Source organism: Etheostoma cragini, chromosome 24, assembly GCF_013103735.1.
Source record: "Etheostoma cragini isolate CJK2018 chromosome 24, CSU_Ecrag_1.0, whole genome shotgun sequence".
Lineage (NCBI taxonomy): Eukaryota > Metazoa > Chordata > Actinopteri > Perciformes > Percidae > Etheostoma > Etheostoma cragini.
The window spans coordinates 11,033,211-11,043,519 of NC_048430.1; the positions used below are offsets into that span (position 1 = coordinate 11,033,211).

Consider the following 10,309-nt stretch of genomic DNA (forward strand, 5'->3'; position numbering starts at 1 on the left):
GTTTATTTTTCATGTTAAAATTCATATAATGCATCTTGCAAAACATTTGATTTCACTGTGGACATGTCAAAAGCTATGGTGCTTTTATGGCCGTGGCAGCACTTCCAAAGCATATGCAAGCATATATGTGTGTAACCAGTGCCACAAACACATGGACAGAAATGCTTAAGCTACATGTTAGCTATCTCATTGTTATTTAGATATTTTGATTATATCTTAATAACTAATCTAATATGCATTAATATCTAATAATGAAAAAGCAAATTCATATCTCGTTATTGAGGTTTAGCTCTACTTTTTGTTCTGTGCTTATATGCAGACTCAAGAAGACCCAGCCAGCCACCTGTTCACCTGAGGGAGAAAGCCCTGTCTTCAGCCTGTCTTCCACCTGTTTTCAGCCCTGTCAAATAACCATTCCATGTGGCAGCAGCATGTTGGTGGACAAGAGACATTGTTGCTGGTAAGAGCCCTTCTATAACTTAATCTTGAACAGCTGTGAACAGGAGTTGCACCTGGTGTGGTCTTAGTTTAGGGTGGGTACTGAAACGCTGACAGGAGTGGCAATCTGTGGAGTCTTTGGCTGCTGTAGCCCATCTCTTTTTAAGGTTGTGCGTTCAGAGATAATATTCTGCATACCTTGATTACGGTTACATTCCATTTCAATGATGGCCTCCGACAATTATGAAAACAAAATAGTTGAGGTAAAACGATTATTGTGCCACACTCAGGTTGCAATATTCTTTCTTTTTCATTTGAATTATATCCAAGGAAATCCACTGTTAAAAATACAAGTTTAAAAAAAAAAAGGATAAATAAATGGATAATGTTTCCAAAGTCGATAAGTAATTATCGACTTAAATAATTGTGATCTCAATATTGAACAAAATAATTATGATTATGATTTTTTGCCATAATCGAGCAGCCTTGGTTGTAATGAGTGGTTATTTAAATAAATGTCGCCTTTCTACCATCTTGAACCTGTCTGCCCACTCTTCTCTGAAATCAATATTATATTTTGTACAATATATTAACACACACTGAATATGTATTCCCTTTTCAGGATGTTGGAGACGTACCAGGAGGAAGCGGCTCTTCGGCCAGTGGTCAATGAGAAGCAAGTGCCTTCAGGAATCACCTTTTTCAAACTCCCCACACGTCATTTATACTCAACCATTAGGTTTTTATGTGTTACAGACCTTGGATAGATATACTGAGGATTTTGTTTGCCATTAATTTTGCTTTCTAATTTAGCTACCTTAAAAAGCTTAGTGGTTACTTAATGTCATTCAGAGGTTTTGTAGTATAAAGTCAGAAGAGTAAAAAAAAAAAATTACTTTGGGCTTGCATGCTGTAAACTGGCATATAAATTGATTTATTAAGACTGCCCTAAATGTTTCATATATTGTACAGTGTGCTATGAATGGTACAAACTATTTAACAAGATATGTTAACATTTTCTGCTTGGGTTTTGTTTGTATCACATTCCTGTCTTTTTCCCATTGATTTTCATTGATTTTGTATACCAACTTAATTGTGGACGTAACCAACTCTATGTAAATCCAGTGCACACAGCTTTAGAAAGTCATATAATATAAAATTGAATCAAGAAAGTGAGGAAGTCTTATAATTGTACATGGTAGTTCATTTTTTTTAGCCTTTCATAGCTCTTACAGTCCTGTCAAAGCAAAATGGCAACATTCATAGCTTTATGTTGACCCAGTTGGGTTTGGAAATAAATATCTGAAAATGCTATCAATAATGTAAATAAAATTAGATGTTTTTGTTTTATGAAGGATTTTAGTTGTACTTTTTTATATGGGGGGTGGAAATGTTTAAGCTGAAATGTTTGACTTAAAAAGGGGCTGTATGCTGCTGCATTTCAAGTCCTATTTTGTAATCTTGTGATCACTGTCTAATAGCTTCCGCTAGCTAGTTTTAGATGTAAACTCCAACATTAACATAAGTACAGATGCTTTGGACGGCTGGTTCAAAGGCAGCGTATAACAGCTGCTGCTGCTAGCTGTTGTTAGCAACAGCTAGCATTTACAACAAATAAAGCTATCTGTCCATCAGGAAACTTCATAAATCACAGAGTTGAGGCAGAGCAGCAAGAGGACTTCAGAGTGAAAACCAGAAAATATGTATACCTTTTCTTCATAACCGTAAAAGCACTTTCTGTGTGACACACTGAACGCGCTCTAACTCAATTCTGTCGTCCTGTGCTTTCTGGATGGACTGGGCCGATGAGGCAGCGCTGTTCCTGTGTTTAGTGGGTGTGACCTGTGTGCTCAGCCAGCAGCCAGATATAGGAAACTGGCTCAGTGTGTTGTCACACAGAGCCCAGACTAAAGAAAACAATTCTGAACACTGGGTAATCTGATTTTTTGTCTCACAGGGATTTCTTTTAAATATGTTTGGCTCATTATTTGACACTTTGGCCATGTTTAACATGAACAACTGGCATTGTAACATCATAGATATGAAGGTCTCCTTTAACAAATAGTATAAATCAAAAGAGGTTTCTGGGCTCTATTCTAACATAAATTAATAGTATATACTACTACACTTTAATATAAATTGTCAATGTAGAAATTTAAGTAAATTAACAAGCAAATCCATATAAAATTACTGAACGAATATCTTTTACTGTCAATTGTCACCTGGTCAATTGCACCTACTTTTAGTAATGGTTTTACCGTATCAAATCTTAATACTTAGATTTAGCTTTTAAATAACTCAAATATTTGTGAATATATGATACATTCTGATAGTGGTTTTACAAACTTATGTGAAAACAATACATTTTCTTTTTGTGTGTCTAATTACAGTGATTGTGGCTGTTTTAAATGACAAAAACTGTATTTTTATAGTTTAATACTGCTTATAGACAGTTTAAAAATGCTTATAGACATTTTTACTCTGACTAAAAAAGCAATTTTCCAAGGTATTTGTTTTCAAAATAATGAATTTTTCCATAATTTTACGAGGTATTCGTCAATTCACAAGTATTCTATGTAACATGACAGAAAAACTTTTTGTTGCTGTTAATTACCACTAATTCTATCAACTTTTAGCAGTGTTTTTACAGTATTAAACTTAAATTTAACAGTTTTATCTCATAAATAAAAGTTATATTTGTGAAAATACAATGAATTTAGAGTGTATTTTTAAAGTAATTTTATGTGAAAAAACATTCATTTTCTGTAAAATAATGATAATGCTATGTTTATTCACAGTTACAGCTTTTTTCCGTTATTTTACTTTAGACATTTAATTTCACAGTTTATTATTGTAATTTATTGTTTTTTTCCTGTATTTAAAAAATACAGAAAAAAACTGTAAATTTAACAGGAAAAAGTACGTAAAATTACAGATTTTTTTTACAGTGTTGATCTATAGTTATCTTTAGCGTGGGGTGTCATTTGTGCTGGAAAGTCTAGCCTAAAAGGCTTGTTTGGCATAGTTTGTATATTTTCCTCATAGCCCTACCTGGCTGTCGATAAAGCAGGGTTATAATAGTCTTATAATGCTTTAATATATTGATTTATACCTTTTTAGATTAAACCTGTGGTAGGCCTACAATAAAATACTATTGAAGTTTGATTGAGATATGCTGGGATATTAACAGTGTTTCAACATCCATTATAATCGAAATACCATTGAAATTCTATTGATTTCTGGGTATGATTTAAAAGTTTCAGTGAGAATAGACATGATGAAGAATCAACATCAGAGTTTGACGTTGTTTCAATGACTTTAGCGCTGACAGCTGGATGTGGATTCAACACCGTTTCAATGACTATTTGCTATCTGGCCGCATTTTTCGAACACTTAATCCAAATAAATTGTCCATTTCTGAGCACAATAATGCAGGGCTTGAGTGATTTCATAATCCCCGCATGTTGCAAAAAAGTCACACACAGTATATCTTAGCAGAAAGTTGGAAAATGTTGTGTTTACTTTACACAAGAGCAGCCATTTCCACCGTTGCCATGGGAAAGTTATGAAGTGACGTAATTACGCAACAAGACAGTCTCTTTTTCATCAAAACGTAGTTTTTGCAAGTTCCCGCAATTTCATTGCATAAAATTACGTAAATGTCCCGCATATTCCATTTCATTTTTTAAGAAAACGTCCCACATAATCAAGGATTATTTCCTCGCAACAATCACAAAAAAACTCATTTTTGTGGAAGGACTGATAATAAAAAATGCAGCCAGAAATCCTGGGCGAGGGGGTTTATTTTATTCCTCAGTCCTGGTTTCTATCAAAGTCGTACCACAACATCTGGAACCTTGAGCTGCCCCGGATGGAATCTACTTTTAAACCTCTTCTTCAAACAAACTCTGGCTTTCAAACGCTGTAACTGCCTTTTCTCTCGCTTGTCCACGTAAAGACTTCATATTTTCGTTTTAATCACATTTAGTAAATTGTATTTGTTGTTAAGAAGATATCTTAGAAATCAGGTCCCAGCTGATAGCAGGGAATAATCAGACTACTTTAGGTTGGTGATTTATAGATACATCTTTTCATTGAAAGTGAAATGCTGTGGATAATAAATCCTCCTGATAGCTATGGTCCTCCTCACCTTGACAGTGTTGACCCATTTTAATAATTTTCCCTAGTTAGGTTGCATGCATGTCTTTAGGTGGGAAGAAACCAGAGTACCTGGAAGAAACCAGGTACTCTGTTAATGTTACCTAGCATATTAGTTAGCAGTAATTAGCCTGTGTGGGTGTTAATGGTAACTAGCATGTTAGTTAGCAGTAATTAGCCTGTGCCTATGTTAATGTTAACTAGCATATTAGTTAGCAATAATTAGCCTGTGCCTATGTCAATGTTAACTAGCATGTTAGTTAGCAGTAATTATCCTGTGACTGTGTTATCTCCTAACAAATACCTACGCTCTCCGTCTCTAATTGGGAATGATTGAGATTTCTACAATGCACAAAGAGTAATTTAGCAGACAGTGTCCCAACCCTCTGAGGTTGAAGCACACATCAGAGTGTCAAAAAGAATGTTTATATTAATACTTTGGTGACATTACAGCACAAACACATGGTTTTTGTGTGTGTGTGTGTAGGGATTCTAACAAAAACAGAGTGTACATTTTAATTTTCCCACTGGGGGTCAATAAACATTATTGTTAATTCAAAAGTAACAATAACAGATGATTTCTTGTTTGCAATAGTTACAATGAGAGAGTTGTGTTTAATGTACAGTTTTGTTGGGGGCTTGTTCATTCTGAGGTGGGGGTGGGGGGGTTGTGAGAAAGAAGACAAAATTGCAAAGAGAGCATTGAAATTAAATAATTATCAAATAATGAAAGGTGGGGCCAGATCATTGTAAAGAAAGGCACCGAGGGATTTGCGGCAGAGGAAGTGGGACACAGATGTCAAAAGGAGACAATACTACAGCATACAGAAGTCAATAAAGGGGACAAGTATGTAAACTCTAATGTTACACACTCCGGTCCAATGGGTGGCGGTATACACCTACTGGTTTGGGATCCGCCATTAAATCGAAGAAGAAGAAGAAGAAGAAGGAGGTTCATATTTTATCGACCTAAATACCGGAGCAGTCAGCGGAGAGAAGCCGTTAGCTGAATCCAAACAACGGCAGAAAACCCGAGGCGTTAGTCTGGTTCTCAGAGATGGACCGACGCCGGAAAAAGGTGGTGGAGACGAAGCTGCGAGGAGAAGGTTTGTTTTCTTTTTAGCCGTGCTAATGAGGCTAAGGTAAGGTTCGCTAAACCATTCACAGCCCATCCACAGCCCCTGTGGTGTGAAAATGCAAACATTTAACTATTGTAACCCGCGTGATCTACGCGTTGTGTTCTGGCGTCGAAAGATGAAGCAGGAGACTACATTGGCTGTGTGTGTTAAATCCGCTATGTTTAGCACCCTTAGCAAGGGCCTTAGCTTGATAGCATTAGCCTTTCATCTGACAACGGAACTCGTTAAAAAACGTCCGATGGCGAATTCAAATCTCTTTAGAATTCAAAGAGTACAAGCCGGATAGAACAGAGTACAGTAGTTTGGTCACGTTGAAATTACAATTATTAACCGTTATAAGCTTTTATCAACGGAGCATGACTAACCAACAGCCTCCCACATAGCAAAAATCCTGCGGCCTAGTTCTGGGCGGACTACTGTAAATCGGACTTGTAGCAGAACAGTCTCGACTCTTCTCACCCCTTTTTTGGTTTTCCAATACGAAAAATGTCCCTGGTACAAACAGGTGTGTGTGTGTGTGTGTGTGTGTGTGTGTGTGTGTGTGTGTGTGTGTATTTTGAGAAATATCATTAACTGTTTTTATACACAGGCCTACAGAAGTCTAGTTTGCTGATTATATCACGTTTTTTTTTGTTGGCTATTGGATGTGAAAAGAAGGAAATGGTTCTTTCATAACATTGTACTTTAGATGTGAGTGAATTTCCCACACCAGGAGTAATTGAGATAGCTCTATTTTATAGTGATCAATTATCTATTTAAAAAAAATGTTCTATGCAAGATGTAACATTTTCAATTAAAAAAAAGATATTAATTAATTGTTAATGTATATTTGTGTGCTGTGAATTGGTTAGAAAAATTAAATCAGAATTGACTAAACTCTGTATCGGCTGGTCAAGCTCAGTGAAAAATCGGAATTGACTTAAAAATTGTAATTGGTGCATTTCTATAAGCGGTTGTATGTGCTTATATAGATGCCAAAATTCATGGGGCACCAATCTTGTTTTGAGATTAATGTCTTTTATATGCAATGTCTTGTATAAGTACTTCATTATCCACACTCCAAAAGTGATCCCTATGCTTGGTGGTACTCATGCTTCTGAGGAGGGGTAGCTGTCGGTACCCGATCTGTGCGCACGAGCAAGATGATAATCCTGTTTTACGACACTGCACAAATCAGATCATGCTTCTGCCGTTAGCCTCCACCGCAGATTTTGGGGATTAGCTTTTCTTTTCACTTCTAAGCAGTACTGACCTTTTAAAAACTCAGTGACAAAAACTCACAATTCAGCTAATATGCTGTATTTGCCTACCTAAGTAATGGATGCTGTCCTTTCCTTCTCTTTCTTCAATACCTAACAAACCTATCTATAGCTCTCCCTGACCCTGTCTTTCTGCTAGAGCAGCACTGGTTGAAGCCTTAAAATTTTGTGAATAATAATAATAATAATAATAAATGAATAACATAACTCATTACACTGGTCAGGCTGTTCAGCTGGCCGGCACTTCTGCTTGAGGTAGTAGTAAGGTTGCTCAATTATGGCCAAAATAACTGATTATTGATTATTTTGATCAATATTGAGGTTAATAATTTATGAATTATTGTTGATTTTAACCATAACAAATTTTATTGTCACATAAAGCAGTTATGAATAGCTTATAGGCTATTTATGAGTGCTTTCACATCCATATTGTGCAAGAGATCTTCCACTAGTCCAGGACTAAAAATCATATCTCTGTATTTTTGGTTGAACGGCGATACACAATGTATACCACCTTATTTTTTTAGACAGAGGGATAAATGTTCAGTTTAACCCTCTGAGCCCGAGACACTCGCCGGCGAGTAAAAGAGCACCTCTGATTCATAGTTTAATAACTTTTGAACGATACAAGCGATTGGCTTACCTCCGGTAGCGTTTAAATCCTGACGCCCTCAGCGATTACGGCGGTCTTTTCCTTGTCTTTCTAGCTTCTACAGGGGATTTTCTATCCAGCCTGGAACTTCAGCCTCTTTGGGCTTTAAATCCACATTGTTATATCCAAGATTGATCCACTTTATGTCCATAATTCATCGCGTTTTGGCTGATCTGTGCCGCTGGTGCCTGTGCTCTTCGTCTCTCTCTCTCTCCTGTATTTTTTTTTTTTTTCAGGAAGTACATGACCATATATGGGAGATAAAGTCACCCCTCTTGTATGGAAAGCCAGAGGGGACAAAAAGGCCTATAGATTCTATGAAAGACCAAATTGTGCACTATTTAGACACACATTTGCTTGTATAGCATTGTTGTGGGTGTAATGTTAATAAATATGACATTATTATGTCATTATTGGCATAAGTAAATGTCATGAGAGCAAAAGCGTCTTGACTTTCTTTGAAAAAATGCATGTATTTTGTCAACTGTATAAGTTATGATTATTTCTTCACAGTGTGACTCCCAAGACATATGAGAAGAGTTTTAGAAAGGAAAATGGCTTATTTATTATTTATCTGTCTGTGATATCAATACATATCTGGAAGATTCTTGTTCCGTTTTATTTATTTATTTATCTTTAAGGCCCTACAACCGTTTTTAAAATGCAAGTGACCTCACTGCAACCCATATATTATAATAACCCAGTTTGTCCTAAAAAAAATGATGTTCATATCTTGACTGTAGACCACAGGGTTGATGTTTTACAAGCTTTTTTATAAAATAAATCCAGACGGAAAATAAACTGTAAAAATGGCCTCAGGGCCCCCAGGGTTAAGGTCAAAGCCACTTTTCACAAGCTCTTTTATTAAAACAGATTGGAATTCAAATGAAATGCAAAAAAACAGGGTTTCCTTCCCAGATTGAAAATATACAGCTGCCTTGTCCCTGCAGTCCCATGTTGAAGTGTCCTTGGGCAAGACACTGAACCCTGAGTTGCTCCCAATGCCGCGCCATTGGAGTGTGAATGTGTATATGATGAGAAGGTGGCCCCTTGTACGGCAGCCTCGGCCACAGTGTATGAATGTGTGTGTGTGAATGAATGGTTCCTTTTCTTTGTAGAAGTGTATTAAGTAGTCGTTGAGACTAGAAAGCGCTATATAATAACAGTCCATTTACGTTTACATTACTCCATACATACACTTAATTAATAAAACAAAATTTGAAATTAATATTCAACCTCCTGCGCTCACGGACACGTTCATATGAGTATGCTGTCACTTTTAAAAACAAATCTTTAATAGACACTTCAGTCTGAAGTGTAGTTAATATTTTGGTATTTGAGCATGTTAATAGTGAATGTGAACAGCCACATACATTGACCTGGATAGAATCTGCTTTTTTTGTAGAAGGTATGAATAAAAACAAGTAAAACCTGAAAATGAAAAAAAAAATTAACAATTACACTCACCGTGACTCCCTCCAGTCCTACTTCAGAGTTGTTACAGGGAGAATGCTACTTTGTAGGTCACAGATGTAAGGTGGAATATTTTCTTGGCACTCTTTGGGCCCCTTGGTACCAATTGAGCATCGTTGCAACGCCACAGCCTACCTGAGTATTGTTGCTGACCATGTCCATCCCTTTATGACCATAATGTACCCAACTTCTGAGGGCTACTTTCAGCAGGATAATGCGCCATGTCATAAAGCTGGAATCATCACAGACGGGTTTCTTGAACATGACAATGAGTTCGCTGTACTCAAATGGCCTCCACAGTCACCAGATCTCAATCCAATAGAGCATCTTTGGGATGTGGTGGAACGGGAGATTCGCATCATGGATGTGCAGCCGACAAATCTGCGGCAACTGTGTGATGCCATCATGTCAAGATGGACCAAACTCCCTGAGGAATGCTTCCAGCACCTTGTTGAATCTATGCCACAAAGAATTGAGGCAGTTCTGAAGGCAAAAGGGGGTCCAACCCATTACTAGCATGGGGTACCTAATAAAGTGGTGTGTGCGTGTGTGCGTGTGTGCGTGTGTGCGTGTGTGCGTGTGTGCGTGTGTGTGTGTGTGTGTGTGTGTGTGTGAAAAAAGAAACAAATGGCTCTATTTGGAAATAATAAATCACTCTCAACTACTGCAGTGATTTTGTAGGGGAGTGCATCTACACAGAAGATACAAGTTAAGAAAGATCTTATCTAATGTGAACCATCTTTAGGCAAGGCAAGGCAGCTTTATTTGTATAGCACATTTCAGCAACAGGGCAATTCAAAGTGCTTTGCACAAAGTCAGTTAAAGTTAAAAAATAAAAACAGAAAAAACAAAAAATTTAAAAAAAAACTTTAGGCACATAAAACACAAGAATAAAAGTTACAGTGCAGCATAAGAAATTAAATATTAAAGAAAAGAACAGTAATATAAAAGGCAACATCAAGAAGAAAGGTCTTCAGCCTTGATTTAAAAGAACAGAGTAGCAGCGGTCCTGCAGAATTCTGGAAGTTTATTCCAGATATGAGGAGCATAGAAACTGAATGCTGCTTCCCCCTGTTTAGTTCTGACTCTGGGGACAGAAAGCTGACGTGTCCCAGATCAGAAATGTATTTTGGCCCTAAACCATTGAGTGATTTATAAACTAGCAAAAGTACTTTGAAATCAATTCTTTG

The 10,309-nt window shown here is 36.8% G+C and overlaps 2 protein-coding genes and 1 pseudogene across 3 annotated transcripts in view; 2 read left to right on the forward strand and 1 right to left on the reverse strand.

Annotated features, from left to right (window-relative positions):
• Positions 1-10,309, reverse strand: part of LOC117939487 (gastrula zinc finger protein XlCGF57.1-like) — a 235,686-nt gene that overhangs the window by 23,028 nt on the left and 202,349 nt on the right. The window lies entirely within an intron of this gene.
• Positions 5,524-10,309, forward strand: part of LOC117939490 (zinc finger protein 501-like) — a 7,176-nt gene continuing 2,390 nt past the window's right edge. The window contains exon 1 of the mRNA XM_034864898.1: positions 5,524-5,702. Within this exon, the coding sequence (XP_034720789.1) occupies positions 5,654-5,702 (49 nt within the window). The 5' untranslated portion in view covers positions 5,524-5,653. The remainder of the gene's footprint in view (positions 5,703-10,309) is intronic.
• Positions 5,586-10,309, forward strand: part of LOC117939500 — a 185,133-nt pseudogene continuing 180,409 nt past the window's right edge.